At 36.6% G+C, this 17243-nt stretch overlaps 2 protein-coding genes and 1 non-coding gene across 5 annotated transcripts; 2 read left to right on the top strand and 1 right to left on the bottom strand.

The window, feature by feature from the left end:
• Positions 1–2: 2 nt before the first annotated feature.
• On the bottom strand, positions 3–75 carry TRNAE-CUC (transfer RNA glutamic acid (anticodon CUC)). Its single transcript has one exon. It is a non-coding gene; the product is annotated as a tRNA-Glu (tRNA).
• A 1042-nt stretch (positions 76–1117) lies between these two features.
• Positions 1118–9370, top strand: LOC133871004 (uncharacterized). 3 transcript variants are annotated; one of them, XM_062308334.1, is made up of 15 exons: positions 1118–1253; positions 1829–1913; positions 4079–4545; positions 4770–4938; positions 5053–5205; positions 5879–5976; positions 6138–6229; positions 6401–6471; positions 6559–6694; positions 7036–7095; positions 7175–7260; positions 7344–7420; positions 7526–7596; positions 8874–8931; positions 9027–9370. In XM_062308334.1, the coding sequence occupies exons 2-15, from the start codon at positions 1853–1855 to the stop codon at positions 9165–9167; spliced, it is 1740 nt and encodes a 579-aa protein (XP_062164318.1). In that variant the 5' UTR covers positions 1118–1253; positions 1829–1852; the 3' UTR covers positions 9168–9370. The 3 variants fall into 3 exon arrangements, with proteins under 3 accessions (XP_062164318.1, XP_062164316.1, XP_062164317.1); XM_062308332.1 differs by lacking the exon at positions 1118–1253 and adding an exon at positions 1263–1588 and having other exon boundaries at positions 4060–4545; XM_062308333.1 differs by lacking the exon at positions 1118–1253 and adding an exon at positions 1453–1588.
• Positions 9371–12675: 3305 nt separating this feature from the next.
• Positions 12676–13505, top strand: LOC133871677 (uncharacterized). The gene is made up of 2 exons (XM_062309102.1): positions 12676–13180; positions 13229–13505. The coding sequence occupies exons 1-2, from the start codon at positions 12676–12678 to the stop codon at positions 13369–13371; spliced, it is 648 nt and encodes a 215-aa protein (XP_062165086.1). The 3' UTR covers positions 13372–13505.
• Positions 13506–17243: the final 3738 nt, after the last annotated feature.

Below are 17243 nucleotides of genomic sequence, written 5' to 3'. Positions count from 1 at the left end.
TTTTCCGTTGCCGGGACTTGAACCCGGGTCTCTCGGGTGAGAGCCGAGTATCCTAACCAACTAGACTACAACGGATTTGGGATGAGTAGTGAAAATATATTAATTTGGTGTCTATGTTTTTTGACAAAATCTTTTTTTTTTTTTTTTTCGGAAAACGCAGAAAAATGTTTTCTGCTTAAAACAATTTTTGGTGTTTAACTTATACAAAATATAGCCACCTCAATGGTGGCAATGGTCCGTGACGACAAGAAACAACTAGCGACTTTGGGCAGTGGGTCCAGTGAACTTCGGTGACAGTGGCGGTGACTTCCAGCGACTTTGGTGACGGTTTTCGGCAACCTTCGGTAGCAGCTGCTAGTGACTTCTAGCAAAGGCAGTGAATGAATTGCGATAAGAAGAAGCTTAAATTTAAAAAAGAGTTTACTCTTTTAATAAAAAAAAATCATTTTATGGGGATTAAAGAATGTTTTTTAGTTAATTGAAAAATATTTTCTTAGTCACCTGAAAAATGTTTTCAGTTTAAAAATGATTTTTCATTGTCGCAAACATCGAAAAATAGGAAAAAAAATTCATAAAATATTTTATGTCGAAACAAACTGAACCTTTGTCAAACTTTAAGAAAAATTGCTAAAGCCTAAAGTAATTTAAGGTTGTGGCAAATAGCTCATTGAGGTTTAAAAAGTGACTAAATACTTTTTGGGGTAAGTTAAAAAAAGAAAAGAAAAGGGTCACTATAGCTAAAAAAGTTGACATAATTCGTTAATGTGCTACATCAACACCAATTATATTGTAACATGTACCGCATAATAAAAAAAATATTTAAAAACCAAATATATATATATAAAGAAAAAATGAAGGTAGTGGTTGGTAGTCAATGGATGTAGCTTGACTACTTCCTTTAATGTTTTAATATTTGATTTTTAAATTTTATGTTTTTATTATATATAACACATGTCACAATATAATTAATGCCGAGTACATGTCATTATCGAATTTTATTAACTTTTATAGCTACATGAACTTTTTTATTTTCTTACTTTTAGTTACATTTTGAATAGCTTTTTGTCACAACTTTAAACGAGACGGACCAATTTAACAATTTTCACAAAAATTTATTGCCGTGAAAATCAGAGATCACGTGTCTATTGTACGTTAAAGAGTTAAAGCCACGCTTTGCGTTTCCCGCGTAATCGCGGAGAAATAGCCGTTTCGTGCTTGCAATCATTCGGCGAAGTCGGTGCGATTTTGAAAAGGTAAACCAATGCTTCTCATTTCACCATCAAGAAACTGAACCGGAAATGAATAATTCGATAGATAGGGTTCCGATATTTTTTAGCCCTAGAAATTATTGATTCATGGAATTGGAGACCTCGATATTGACGCCCACGCAGCGGTACGCGGCGGCCGCATTGTTTGCGCTCGCTCTTCACCAGTCTCAGGTCCACCAAACAAAGCCTTTGAATAGTTCAGTCCCTCTAGAAGAGGAGCCGATTGGCGAAGGTGTCAGCGATGGAAAGAGAGCTTCGGTCTCCGAAGATCCTCTGCTTTGGGTCCACGAAAAATCTGGCTTGCTTCGGCATGTTTTCGGGTACTTCTTTTGTGTGAAAAGAGATTACGCTTTCTTCGCACAATTGAAGCCGATTTTCCAAATCTTGCTAATTTTTGTGATTTTGTTTTAGAAAGTGGTCCTGGAATGGAAGTTCATTTTTGAAGATTGTTATGTCAATGTGATTTTTGTGGTTTATTGATCGAATATTAATTTGATTGTAGTTGTTGGCAATTAATTGGGTTAATTTTAATTTTTATATAAATTCGATGATAAGGACAGGTTTCTTGGGGTGGATAGCCAAGCATGGGATGGTTTGAAGGAAACTGCCGGAAATTCCTCACAAATCCGGCATCACGTTGGAGCGGTTAGTATCTTGTGTTAGAATATTTGATTAAATGCGGTTAGTATCTTTTCTTAGAATATTTGATTAAATGATTATAATTCAACCTTTCTCGTATAAGCTAGATTGTGGGGACAAGTGGTAATTCACAAGGTATAAAAGCATATGATTGTAAATTGAGGAGTATTATAATATTTAATTAAATGGTTAAGATTCATATTTTTCTATAACTTAAGTTCTTGGAGTAAGTGGTAATGATTGATTTTATCCTAAGATACCCTCTAAAATAAATCTATGAGTAAATGCGCCATTTATGATTATACCCTAAGTTTTTAAAATTTGAATTTGACTGCTTAGCTTTTTCACATATTCCAAATGGGTCATTTTGTCTGTTTTCCGTCCAATAAAAGTGACGCCCATTAAGCCATGTCAGCATTTTTGTCACGTCAGATTAAAATAATAATTGTTTATTTTATTAAAAATAAATACTAAAGAGCTAAAATTTTTAAAAACTGAAAAAAGGGGAGGGTTTGGTGGCTGAGGGTGGCTCAGCCACCATCCCTGCATCCCTACGGGGGGAAGGGGGGGGGAGCCACCGTACCCTACTTGATGTCCAGAAGGCCTTTCTTCATGGCTACCTACTGAGGCTGTTTATTGACAATTTACGCTCTCACCTTAAGTCAGAATTTGCCTTCAATGACCTGGGTCCTCTTCACTATTTCCTTTGTGTTGAAGCTATACCTACGCATGATGGTCTATTTCTCTCACAAGAGTAGTCTGTTCTCAAGCTACTTCAATGGAACAGTATGCACCATGCCAAATGAGTTTCTTTCCCAATGAGCTCCTCGTACAAACTCACCTGCTTTGCTAGTGATTTGGTTGCTGACCCTACTCTCTATCAAAGCACTATTGGCTCGCTTCAGTACCTCTCTCCATTACTCGTCTGGATATGGCTTTCGTAGTTAATAGAGTCTACCAATGCATGGCTCGTCCCGCGAGCTTCATTGGATTGTCGTGAAGTGCATTCCGCGCTATCTCTTCACCGAAGCAAATCCATACATTGCATGCCTATTCAGATAACCTTTTTTTTTGGTAATGGTGTCTAACGTTTTTTCCTGAAGCTCTCGAAAGCAACCAATGGTATCCCCTTTCCAGCACGAAGGCTGAATACCATGCCCTCGCCAATGCTGCTGCTGAATTACTTGGCTTCAATCCCTCCTGAAGGATCTTAGCATCTTCCTCTCTACTCCACCTGTGCTTCAGTGTGTCAACATTGGTATCACCTATCTTACTATCAATCTTGCATTTCATGCACGCACAAAGCATATTGAAATAGACTATCACTTTGTGCGAGATAAGGTGGCCTCTAAAGCCTTGGAAGTCCGTTTTCTCTCCAGTAAAGATCATATGGCCGACATCCTTACCAAGCCTCTTATGTCCACCCGATTTCGGACTCTAAGCTTCAACTTAAACATTTGTTCCCTCCTGTTGAGTTTGAGGAGGCGTATCTGTTAGAGAATATATTCTCCATATAATTGTAATTGAATTTGGTAGGAAAATATATGAGATTGATTTGATTGTAATCAGATTTGATGGTGATTTGATTACCATACTTATCTAACACAATTCTTATATGAAAAGGAGTTTCATGCATTGTAAATATATTAAGAGAAATAAGATCATAATGTAGCCCTTTGAGCTTTATAATACTGTGGATGTAGGTCATAGACCGAATCACGTAAAATCTCTTGTCTCCATTTTATTATTCTGCTTTAATTTTCTTTATATTATCTTATCTTTGGGAAATGATTGTTGGGGGACGGTTACCGTCCCCCAACCGGCTTTTTTATAAAAAAAAATCCCCTTTTAATGAAAAGGGGCGGGCAGGGGACGGTCCAATCACTGCTCCTTATCTTTTCTTTCAGTATCAGGACACCATCACCTAATATTACACACACCAGCAATTCGCCAAAATCTCTTAACTTTGTTAATCAGAAGAGAGCAAGACGGGCTTGGTATACTTTCTTAGATCCTCTTTTAAAGAAAATTTATGTTTTATAACATACAAATAAAACTTTTTGCTAATTTATTGTTTCCATCGCATTTTTTTCTTCACTTTTGCTGATGGTTCATCTCTTTTTTGTTGAATATTATATTCATTTTATTTCAGTTCTTGACTTTGCTCTCAGAGGATGGGCCTTCTTCAGAAAAAATTGACAAGGAACTTGCTTTGACAAAGGCTGTTGATGCGATGGTGCTTAGTATGGAAAGCCTTCCTCTTTCCTCTGAAGACAACAATGAGAGTTGTGAATATGGAATCAGATGCCGTGAGAAATATTCAAATTCTGAGACAGAATCAATCTCTGATGTGGCTGAAGAGCCTTATGGAAGCACACAGAAGACAAGTTTGAAGATATCCTTAGAAGAAGAAGCTTCTAATGGGTCCAGAGGCAAAACTTGCGAGAAACCTGTGGAAGGAGCACTGCTCAGTTATCAGAGGAAAGTGACAGTTCTTTACTTGCTTCTTTCAGCTTGTGTTGCAAAAAATACTGAAGATGACAAGAGGTGTTCTCAATTAGCAAAGGGCTATGATGCTCGACATCGTGTGGCTTTACGGTTGCTAGCAACATGGCTTGGTGTCAAATGGACAAAAATGGTTAGTCCACTCGAACTATTTATTCACTGTAAGCTCCCTTGACATGTTAGGCTTAGCTGGTTTTTTCTCTTTCCTGAAGAGCCCCCTCATACTTCAAAATAATGTGTATGCTTGCATGTCTGCATGTGCGTGTGCATGAATCATGTTTTATAGTGCTTGTGAGCTGATACCTAGCAATTGTCATCTGATTTTGTAAGGTTTATGAAAAATGTTGTCTTTAACAGGAAGCCATGGAGATTATGGTTGCTTTCTCTCTAATGGCTTCAGAAAAAGAGAAAGTTGCAGAGGAAGAAAAATCTGAAACTCCAGAAAGTTCTTGGGATACATGGAAGCGGGGAGGTATCATTGGTGCAGCTGCTTTAACTGGAGGCGCTGTGATGGCCATCACTGGTGGTATGGGAATTGTTGATCTTAGTAGATAAGAATAAGATTTCTCTTCTTCAACACAAATTTATCATAGCATAAGGAATTGTAATTTTTCATTGAAATAATTTTATTTTTTAACAGGCCTAGCTGCCCCAGCAATTGCACAGGGTATGGGTGCTCTGGCTCCTACATTTGGCAGTATTGTCCCTGCAATTGGAGCTAGTGGATTTGCTGCAGCAGCAAGCGCCACAGGATCTGTTGCTGGTTCTGCTGCTGTTGCTGCATCATTTGGTGGTATGGAAAAGTGGCTTGTTTCCAAGATTCTGTGATTAACTATCAAGTGTTAGTAGAATAAGAGGGAACAATCTATATTTTAGCTCATGTTTGCTATTGGCCTTTTCATCTAAACAGAAAATGCATTTTGACCAGAAATTTAATGACTCATCTATATACGGCGCCATTGTTATTAATTTGCTTGTAAAATGTATAACTACTGTTGTAAACACACTAAAATATGAAGTGCCAAATTAACCTTTCCAAGTGCTTTTTAAGACTGTTAGTTTATGGGAAAATTGCCACTGAATGCATGTGTGTGCATGTAAGAGAGCGACAGAGACAGAGGACTTAATTTGATTCGGGAGAAGTTTGTGTCCAGCCTGGTCAGGGTCATAGTCCTTAACAAAAGTAATAAACAGAGTGGTAGTGGTAATCTATGCAATGACTTAATTTGGACTTTTGAAGTTTGCATACAGTCTCGCAGATTCGTAATCCTATACAAAACCAGTCTGTGAGCAGGGGTACTTAAGGACAGAAACTTCAGAGGACCACTGCTGTGTCTAGAGTATAAGGTGTAAACCACTTTTGAAAAGCAATTTTAGGAACACCATCCTTGCTTTGCTTGTATATCTTAAATTAAAATAGGAAAAACAGTATAAAAGGGCTTACAGTTATTCTTTTTGCGTCGCAGCTGCGGGAGCTGGCCTTTCAGGGTTTAAAATGGCTAGAAGAATTGGAAAGCTTGAAGAATTTGAGTTCAAAGCAGTTGGAGGAAATTGTAACCAAGGCGTGAGTCCATTTACAATTTTATTGGTCTTAAGACATATTTCGAGTAGGTTGCTCATCAGAATGATGATACAGCCAAGAACTTTTTTGAGTATGGTCTCTCTTATAGCATTGTATAAATATATGCTTACCAATATTAACAAACCTCTTTTTTTATTTTCCAGCGGCTAGCAGTTGGGATTTCGGTTTCTGGACTGGTATTTGAGGAAGAAGATTTTATAAAGCCTTGGGAGGGTCACAATGATAACTTGGAAAGGTATGAAAGAAATTATTATCACGTTATCTGGAAAATAGAACCAACATCCTTTACTAAGGTTGAAACTTATAATTCCAGAATATTCTTCACATGAAAGTGGCTTTTTCCCTAGAAGCTACACCTTCATGTCTTTCTACCAAATAATTCATAGTAATGAAGTGCAATATATAGGTATGCACTCTGGTGGGAGTCCAAGAATTTGATTGCATTGAGCACTGCAATTCAGGACTGGCTAACCTCAAGTACTTTATTGAACCCTATAACTCTCACTACTTGTTACTGACTACAGTCGGCATTTCAATGACTCACAATATTGTCTCCTGTCACAGGAATTGCCTTGCAATTAATGAAAGAAGGTGCCATGATGACTGTACTAAGCACACTTGTAGCATCATTTGCTTTGCCAGCTACATTAGTCACAGCATCCGATCTTATAGACAGCAAATGGGCAATTGCTGTGGACAGGTTAGTTTTCATTTTGTTGGAGGGAAGACCCACTTATCCAGACAGAAGAGAAGAAAGTTATGCACATGCAGAAGTTGTAAAATGCTCCTGGTAGTTCTGGGATGATTAGATGTGCTTGCCTTTAGCGGTGCACATTATATGACAGTTTTTTTCCAATTAGTTTCCAAATGTAGAAATGTTATTCATATTCTTTTGTACCTTTTTTTTTTATTGAAATATTCTATTGAAGTTTAAGCGTTCTTGACATAAATTTGATATATTAGTATTTAGGTGATGAGTGATTCATCAGAATCGTAGTTTTCCTCTCAGTTTAAGTCTAGCCCCTCCTTCTATTTGTTCAGGTCAGATAAAGCTGGGAAGCTGCTTGCTGAAGTGTTGTTGGCGGGATTGCAAGGAAACAGGTAAGACAATCTCATGTGATATGAAAATATATTGGTGACATCATCGATATCCTTCCGATCTTCTCCATGCATGGTTCAGGCCTGTAACACTCATTGGTTTCTCATTGGGGGCTCGAGTAATTTTTAAATGTCTCCAGTGTTTGGCTGGTACAGAAGGAGAAAATGGTAATGATCACTGTTTCATTCGTATTTCTTGATGGATAGGATTGTTGTTTGAGTGAACTTCTTTGCTTGTTATGTGTCCGCAGCAGGACTTGTAGAAAGGGTTGTAATTCTTGGAGCACCAATTTCAATTCAAGATGAAAGTTGGGAGGTTGCTAGAAAGGTAGTTGGATGGCTTTTATAGTCTCTTGATTGGTTTCTTGTGCAAGCTGTCTGTACTGATTCTGTTTTTCAAGAGGTATGACTAGGACTTGGTCGTGGTTTGCAGATAGTTGCTGGCAGATTTGTGAATGCTTATTCCACAAATGATTGGATGCTCGGCATTATTTTCCGTGGAAGGTATATAGGTCATTTACTTGTAAATTTGGATCATGTTTTGCCAAGGTGACATAAAATATTGTGCTCATTTAGGATGCTTATATATGCAGCCTATTATTTAGGCTTTAGGTTAAAATCAGTTTTAAAGTGTGGTTCAAGATTTGGTTGAAATTGAAGAACACAAGTTGTTGATTGCAATCTCGATCGAAGCTCAATTGAGTCGAGATAGTGTTTCAAGTTTCAATAAGAAAACTAGAATGTCTTGATCGAATGGGGTTCAAACGAGGTCAAAATGACATAGTTCAAGTTCTAGAAAGGCTTGATCGCAAGGACGATCAAACTTCAGTTGAACGCAGCTGAATCTTAGTGTTTTACAAATTTCATAGAAGGGCTCGATCGCAATCACAATCGAAGCTTGTTCGATCGATGCTGAGCCATTTTGTTTCACGGAATGCCTCGATTGCAGTCTTGATTGAACCTCTTTCAATCGAGATGATTGTAAAGTTAGAATCGAGACCCTCGATCGAACCTTGTTCGATCATCGTTATCCGATCTTTGTGAAATTGTAATTCTCAATTGATCGAGACTAATTCCCGTTTGATCGAGACAACCTTAGTCAGTTTTAATTCTTAACCAACTTACTCTTTAAACATCTGTTTTTTCCCCATCTATATAAGATCATTGATCCACGAACTTCATAAGGTGTGGAGGCATTTCTTGTTTATGGAGAGATACCACACCTTCCCATTCCTATATTGAAACTCAAATCTCTCCTTGATCTTCATTAAACCACACAAAAACCTTTAGTCGCTAGAGTTTCAAGTTGCAGAAGAAATTCTATAATAGAAGAAAGGCTAGAGTTCTAGAAATACTGTGATAGAAGACAAACAAGTCGTCTATTGGTTACAAGTCAGGTTCTTTACCGCAAAGGTTTTGTAAGTATAAGACTGATTGTAATTGTTTCTTCTATAGTTGATAAGTTTTATGGGGTTGGCTGTCCCCAAAGTGGTTTTATTTTTAAAGAGTTCTTGAAACTTTTTTGTCACCAAAATTCTTGTATCCAATAACACCTATTCACCCTTCATAGGTGTTATTTGGTGTCATATTACGTTTTTCATTAGAAAAGGAATTCCCACCATCTATAATGGCAATTTATTACTGATATTATCATCTTTATCAGATGTCTGGAGTAAATGCTGCATCCGATCAACTGCTAATTAATTGTCTCCTCTACCTTTTTAAATAGCACAAGCTTTGAATTCAGTACTTCTATAGAACTAAAGGTTTCACGTGTACAGCTTACTTTGTCAAGGATTAGCTGGTATTCAGCCCGTTGACGTACCCGGGATTGAAAATGTAAGCTCTCTGTTTCCCATCTTTTTTGTACTGTATTGTGTTTCATGCTTGCATTACTTTATCCATTACTAATGAGTCGTCCATTGTCTTTGCAGGTTGATGTAACACAAACCATAGAAGGCCACTCTTCTTATCTCTGGAAGACAAAACAAATCTTGGAGCAGCTTGAACTAGATTATTTCTACCCTGTTTTCAGCAGCACACATTCCAAATCCCAGGAAGAAAAAGCTCGTTAGTCTATAGCTTTCACTTCTGTGGTTTGATCTTACACTTCTACCCCTTTTCCCTTTCTCTGTTTTCTTCCTTCGATGAACTTAACCCTTCTGACTTCTCTCTTTTCCTTCCTTGATATATAATTTATTCTCTCTGTAATTAGCTTCTAAGTTGTCTGCACCAATTATCACCGATATATCAAATTATGCCTCTCAATTTGCAATTATTTGAGGATGCTGAGAGAAGTGCAGTAGTAAAGCAAATATTGGTGAAATATATATATATATATATATATATATATATATATATATATATATGGTGGTAAGCAATGAGGTGATTAGAAGGATGGGGAAGGATATTTTGATTATAATCCTTGGTAGATAATTCTCCTCTTAATGCATATTTTTGGCCAAAGAGCCAAAGAAGGTTCTGGTTTCAACACATCATTCATGATCCTTTTTGTCTCTCCACATAGCTAGCTCGAATTAATTAATAACATGAGTGGATAACCATACCTAAATGTGTGGTAAATAACTACTTATTCTAAAAATTTAAGCTAATAAAAAGTTTAATGTAACATCTCAGTCCCATATTGGGAAGAGATGAATAACTCATATAGAGTGAGTGGTTTATAAAGATACTCATGACTGTTAAGTCCCACATTGTCTAATTACTAGGTAAAACTGAAATTTATAAGAAATTTTAGGAAAACTTCAAATTAACTAGTCTTTTTGAGGTGATAGCGCAAATGTGGCTAGCGTTTTTTCCTGAATCCTTACATTTAAGGTGGCCATTATATATCCTGTCCTTTATTTATATATTTTCACAAGATTCGATCGATACTCACACTATACAATTCAAGTGCAGCACTTGAAACAACCCAAGCAGCCCTATACGGGTAAAAGCACTGATGGCAAGTATATTATTGCTTGCAGCATAATCTCCGTCCGTATGTAGAAATGTTCATTATTGAATCCACATGGAGTCCTAGTCGGGACCATGATGGGCTGGTTGTTATGTATTGTAACGAAAAGTAATTCATGTGCCATCTGGAATGAATGCATATCGCACCACACTGCCCCCACCATCTTTATCCAGTACTGCCGCCTGCTTGCTGTAAGCCTGTGACATACCTTCCCAAATTCCCAGACTTCAAGGCTAAGCAAAAGACATTCATTCAATCGTAGTAGTACTCAACTGATCATATACATTAATTATACATATAGAGTGGGGCATCCCTAGGTATTTAGGTTATACTGGTACTTTTTGTCCCTTTCTAATAATTTTTTTTTTTTTTTAATTATTTTGTAGATGAGTAAAAACAAACAACACAGTTACAAAAACAGAAAAATACAAAATCCAAAATACAAAGACCAAAAAGAAAATTCAATCTTTACAACGATTCAGTCACACCTCCAGAGGGGATCCTTGAAGTGCGGAGAAAGCAATAGAGAATATTACTGCAAGTGAAGCTGGTTGTAACGGCTTATGATAAACGTTGTGGGTATCAACAAATGAAACTCATTTTAACTTAGCTCTTATGAGATTAAGATGTAGTTGTACAGTAGTGGATGAGACATCATTTGGGGCGGTGAGACAAAGAACCACCCACCTCTGGCTCTCATTTGTAGAGCTAGCCTTTTTGGTCCATCAGAAATTTCAAATCGATAAAGGAGATACGCTGTAGGAGAACAAAAGGAGCAGCGACATGTATAACCCATGTGAGCCACAATGGCGCATGGGGTACATGCGCAAGGGAGGGAGGCGGTGGAAGGTTGAGTGGCGCTCGACAATGGAGGAGGAGAAGCGCGTGGGAGGTGGAACTTGTGGGTTTTCAGTAGATCTAACCTCTAGTAACTCAAACAAAAGACTAGAAAAACTATAGAAGAAGAAGAAAAAGAAAAGAATAAAAAAAGGGTGCAACAAAGAGAGGATAGTGAAGAAGAAAACACTAGGGTTGTGGTGGGGGGAGGAGGGAAGAGCTTCCTACTGAGATGTGGAGGTTTTTTGTTTCATAGAGCTTTTACCGAAGGGAGAGAGAGAGAGAGTCAAGATCTGAGATAGTTTATTTCTAAACTTAACATCGTATCAGAATAGATGTCATGAATTTGAATTCTAATTTTACAGTTTATCCAATTTCAGTTAAGTATTTTAGGTTTATTGAGAAATAATTTGAGCTTATAAGTGAGTGAAAATGTTAAAATATTTATTAAATGATTAAATTTATAATTGTGAGAACTTTACTTATAATACTTAAATTTTCACCCATTTTGAAAGAAGGTATCTAAATTTTAAAACGTTTCAAATCAGGGAATCCATTTTTTAGAAAGTTCTAATCTCAGTCCTTCGTTAGAATTTTTCGTTAAATCCTATTAAATTTTTCAAAATACCACTGTGTTTATCTTTTTTTTAAAAAAATTATAAATTTTTTCAAAGATTTATGTATGAGTATTTTTGCAAATTCTATTAAATTATAACCAACACCTAAATCCTTACAATTTTTTTCTTTTTTATTAAAAAAAGGAAGAGGCATTTTAAGAATTTTGATAGGATTTAATGAAAAATTCTAATGAAGGACTGAGATTAAAACTTTCTGAAAAATGGATACCCTAAATTGAGATGTTTTAAAGTTTAGGTACTTTCTTTCAAAAGGGGGTGAAAGTCAGGGGTTATAAATGAAGTTCTTCCTTTATAATTTTTTTTTTTCAGCTTAAACTTTTGAAATAAATGATAATTTAACTTATAATAAATACGGGTATGATTTGTTACATTGTTGTTTAAAGTTGATATGTACGTATAGAGCATGGGATTTTTTAAAGGGTCAAGGCTAATGGTCACCATGTTATTGGGAAGCATTATTCTATTGCCAGTTAATTGGTGATAAACTGTTGGTTCTCTGCGAGATACGAGGGCTTTTCTCACTACTGGGCACATGGTGCCTTCAATTTTTAGGACATTAACTACCACAGTGAGTTTCACATGAGAGACAACTTAAGTCTTGAGACACTTAATTAACAATAGAACTTTTATTCTCGCTTCCATGCACAACACTTTATTCAAAGATGAATTTACTCTTTATATTTATTTTATATTGGCTAATGTAAACTGAATGTAATAATTGGGTGTGGAGGAGAGTAATCTTCTAATTAATGATTTACTTCTTTAACAAATATTCTAAGCCAAGCCCAAGATAGAACAACACTAGGTGGTCCCTTAAGAGGCTTAAACCATGGGAATTAGAAGGTGTAGAGTAGCTGAGACAAAGCGAAGAGGATGCGTGCGCATGTGATGTTAGTGGGCGAGGATGGGTGCGCCCAAGGAGTTTCAGAATGGACAAAATAAGCGTGCGTTAATCACTGCAATTGCAGGTGGGGACAAAGTGCGACGTAAGGCTTCTCATTCTCTTGGAGATCTGGATCGAGTGGGCGGACGTTAGCTGGCAATGCCACTAAACCTTCACATGTATATATATATAAGCAGTAACGTCCCAAAAGCTGCATCTTTGGACGTCCAAATTAAAGTATCTATAATATGGAGACAGTAAGATTTTCTTGGGTTGTCTTGTTTATTGCCATTGGCATTGTTGGGCTGAAAGGTGATGAATTAGGAAACGCCACAGACTATTCTCAAAGCAATGCTACTAATTCTTCTTTAGCTCCTCCTTCTAAGCCTCTTCAGAGAAATAATATTGAAGATACAGAAGGGAGCAATAAAACGTACAGTAGTACTACTGAAGTTGTGATCAACAACAGCAAGAGTAGATATAATGGTCCATATGATAGAGGAGGAGGGGGTGGTGGTGGTGGTGGAGGTGGGAGAGGTGGAGGAGGCGGCGGAGGTGGTGGTGGAGGCGGGTATGGATGGGGTTGGGGTGGAGGAGGAGGTGGAGGCGGCGGAGGAGGCAGCGGAGGTGGCCGTGGTGGAGGAGGAGGATGGGGATGGGGAGGTGGAGGGGGTGGATGGTACAAATGGGGATGTGGGGGACATTCAAAACATGGGAAAGGAAAGGGAAGAGAAGGAGGGCCAGGGGAGGGAGGCATGAACAAGAAGCATGCATACAGGAAGAGGGTTTTCAACAAGGAAGATTATAAGGTGGGAGAGTTTGCACAATGCATGCGTAGAGGCAGCCGGTGTAGAGGCATGAGATTGGATTGCCCTCTTCACTGCGGTGGACCTTGCTTTTATGACTGCCAGCATATGTGCAAGGCTCACTGTCGGCGTTCCTGATCATTTCCAACTTGTCCATCTCGATCCCAACTATTTCTCGCACTTGCGTTCTTCAAGATTGCAAAGAATCATGAATGTGTTTTTCTATTTATTCATAAGAAAAAAAAAAAAAAAATTTAAGAATGTGTTTTCTATTCCAAGATTGCTGGGTCGGGATGATTTGGATTGTAGATTTCAGTAGCATGTTAAAACTTGGTTGGAATGTGTGTTTGTACCCTTTATTTTTATTTATTTTATCATTTTTATTTTATATAAAAAAAATGATAGCATTACCACACCTAAGAGCATGTTTAGCGGGCTAGTCAAATGTGTCAAATTAAAATAGTTAAATTTGACTATTATTAAACTAATTTTCGTCTTCAACATAATAGAGAGAATATATTTTTTCCTTTATAGAAACTCTTATTAATATTGCTTGTTGTTCCCTTGCTAGAATAGAGCAGAGGCTGTTTGTATATATGGAGAAGTAATTACATTTGAGTAAAACACTACGTCTGCATGTAATGCTAACAGATTGTAGTTGTTTAGATGCTAACAAACCTGCGACGATAAGTATAAGCTAAAACAGATTACAATGAGATTTGAACTCTTATCTAAAGTGTTTGAGTTCTGTTAAGATAAAAGTTGTATATTGAATCACACGTAATGCTATACATGATAGGCCTATATATATAAGCTAGCAATCATAGAAATACACGTCAATAACTCACGTGGGACAATACATACGTACACATAATATAACATAATATAATCTAACAAGTTCAAATATGTTTCTTATCATTCAATTGATAAGTCTTGGGGACGATTATCCTTTACATCATTTTACTGTGAATAGTGAATATTTTCTTTATCCCTTTCCTTTTTTCACTCTCTCTCTCTCTCTCAAACACACTTTTTCTCTCACAAAATAATATTTAAAGAAAATATAGAGTAAAATAGAAAATTCGTTAGAGCATCTCTAGCAATGATAGTCAAATTACCTCTTCATCCAACCCTAATCCCTCATCAACGCTGGTTAAGGCTTTCATAACCCTAATATAATCACTTTAATTAATTCACTACTTCTTTATCTTTGAGTACCCAATATAATCATATGTTTATTCTCGTACTTGTGAAATTTCATTTCACTTTGTACATAAATATTTCAATAACTCTTACCGAAATACCTTAGCCAAGGATTGAGCATAATTGATCTATTAAATCTATCTCAACAGCAATTTTCTTATCCTTTAAACAAATTAAGGACTTTGATTCGATCTTAAGAAATGTGTTTTGACAATGCTACATATGATCATCCAACGCACCAAGAATTTTAACTGTAGTAAAGATCTCACTCATAAATGCATCAAAGTGATCTCTACTTTAGATGTGAGTTCACAAATCTTTTTAGGATTTAGAATTAATATCATAAGAAGTCTTGAGAGTTACAATTATTCCTTTCGATAATGTTCTAAAGGAATGGCAACTCCCATGGTCCATTTAGTGCATTACCTCCATGTACTTCTGAACTAACACGTCAATTCGAAGTCACTACTTCGCATGATTAAGATAGATCATCATGATTGATATGTTACAATCTTCTCAAATGAATTGTCCAATTATATTACCGACTGCAAACAATATATTATGAATTAGCAAGGTTTATGGTTTAATAAATTAGTGAATAATAACTTTATTCAATAAAAACTAAAATGTTTTAAAAAAAGAGAAAAAAAAAAAAGAAAAAAAAAGAAAAGAAGAAAAAAACATTGAAATTTAGGGCATTTTTCCCAACATGGTAATGGCATGAATCATTAGCAACTACAAAAAGCTTTTTGTCCTTTCTTCGTTTCTAATCGTTAGTAGCTACAAAATTATGTAATGAATGATAGCACTTTCTTCATTTCTTTAAAGTTGGCTCTTTTTTATGTGATTAATTTTGTAAATAATCTTGTGAAACCTTTTGTATGTAGCCAAAACATGTCACTTGAACCAACTGTTGGTTAACTATATATATATATATATATATATATATATATTGCAAAAGCCATAATCTTTAAACAACTCTTTTTTAAGAAGATTTGTTGAAATAAATAAGTTTTTCTTAAATAAAATGTCAACATCCAAACTAAATTACTTTTTTTCAAATGGTGTCAATTAGCTGCACTCAATTATGATAACGGTACAGGGTCCAATCCTTATATATATATATATATATATTGGTTCTCTATTTAACTTCCAAATAAAAAAAATAAAAATTAAAGTGGTATTAGAAAACAATGGCAAAAAAATCAATGCAAAAAACTATAATTTTGGTGATGGAGTTGATTATCTTTACAATATTTGAAGCTGATCAGGTTAATGCCCTTACCCCTCCCGGCGGCCTCTCTTTCTCTCCCACTAATTCAGTACTCCTCCCTATCCGTCTTCTTCAATCCTCTGAAAAGGGCAATGCTCAAAGACGTCATTGTGTTGCAAGCACAGTAAAAAAATGTAAACATATATCAAGAGCAATTCAAATGGTTCCCTGCGTTGGTTATAATTTTATCATTTGCATTGATCCGATTGAAAGACGTAAAGGTCTTCTTTCAAGAATAAGATACGATGCCAAAGCTCTACGTGCCACGGTGAAATGCGGAACGTTTTGCTTCAACAGTCAGATAGTTTCCAGTACCCCAGATCATGCATTTCGTTTGGTAGATTGTCTTCAAAAGCTCATTTGATATGTACGTCGTCGATCTCTACGTGGAACCTCGTCGATCCTTCATGAGCGACATCTTCCATGTAATACATGATTATTCAATTTTCTTTTCTTTTAATAAGCACGTACGTGGGTAAGTTATCTTCAAAAGTTTCTTTTAATATGCATGTTTCTTTTAATAAGCACGTGTGCAAGATTTTTATTTATTTTTTCTTTTCTTTTGATAGGCACGTGTGGTGTATAGCGTTATGTGACAGGTAATTAACCTTGTCTACAATAGTTGTAAGCGAATAATTAAATAATTGAGAGAAAGTTTTGCAAATTTGACTTCGATCTCTTGTATGGTGGGTGTAAAAGAATCACTCCTCGATTAATATGGATCTTTATGTGTTAAATAAGACACATGTTTATGTTGGAAAAAACTCCTTAATTAAGCTTCGTGATATAGCCAAGAGATTTATCAGATTTAAAGTTGGCAGGCAATGGCATTAGGGTGTTTTTATGGTTTGATCACTGACACCCTGCAGGTCAGGTATCTTTTGAAAAAGTTTGAACACCGTATTGTACATGATTCTGGGTTCCCTTTACAGTCTAAACTTGAAGTTGCTATCAAGAATGGAGAGTGGATTTGGCCTCCTGCTCGATCTGAAGCTTTGGTAGAAGTTTAAAGTAAACTCTTTGAGGTTGAGCTTGGTGATACTAATTTAGTTGTTTGAAATGCTAAGAATGGGTAGTACAAATGTGATGATGCTTGGGACAAATTAAGAGAGGTGTGCCCTGTAACGACCCACTGATCGGGTCCTCCATCTCCGCGTCTCACTGTCTCTCTTTCCCTCTCAGTATCTCAATCTCTCTCTCATTCACTCACTGTGGGTTGCGGGTTCTAAGGGTTTCGGGTTCTCTCTCGATCTCATCTCTCTATTTCTCTCCTCCCTCAGTCTCTCCGACTCTCTCTCTCTGTTGCTGTCTCTGTGGGTCTGGCGAGAAGGACAACAGAAGAGAAAGAAGAAAGAAGAAAAAGAAAGAAGAAGAAAGGAAGAAGAATTAGAGAGGGGGGGGAGGTGCTGATGCGTGATTGAGGGGAGAAATATCTCCCCATTAATCCATAGCCTCACACGTGGCTATGGATAAGGCCAAACTTTGGTCTTATTTAATACTAACCCCTATCATTTCTAAATTGCACTATTACCCT

The sequence above is a fragment of the Alnus glutinosa genome, chromosome 6 (assembly GCF_958979055.1).
Source record: "Alnus glutinosa chromosome 6, dhAlnGlut1.1, whole genome shotgun sequence".
Classification (NCBI taxonomy): Eukaryota; Viridiplantae; Streptophyta; class Magnoliopsida; order Fagales; family Betulaceae; genus Alnus; species Alnus glutinosa.
The sequence above is the reverse complement of the archived record's forward strand: the minus strand, read 5'-3'. Positions and strand labels throughout refer to the sequence as shown.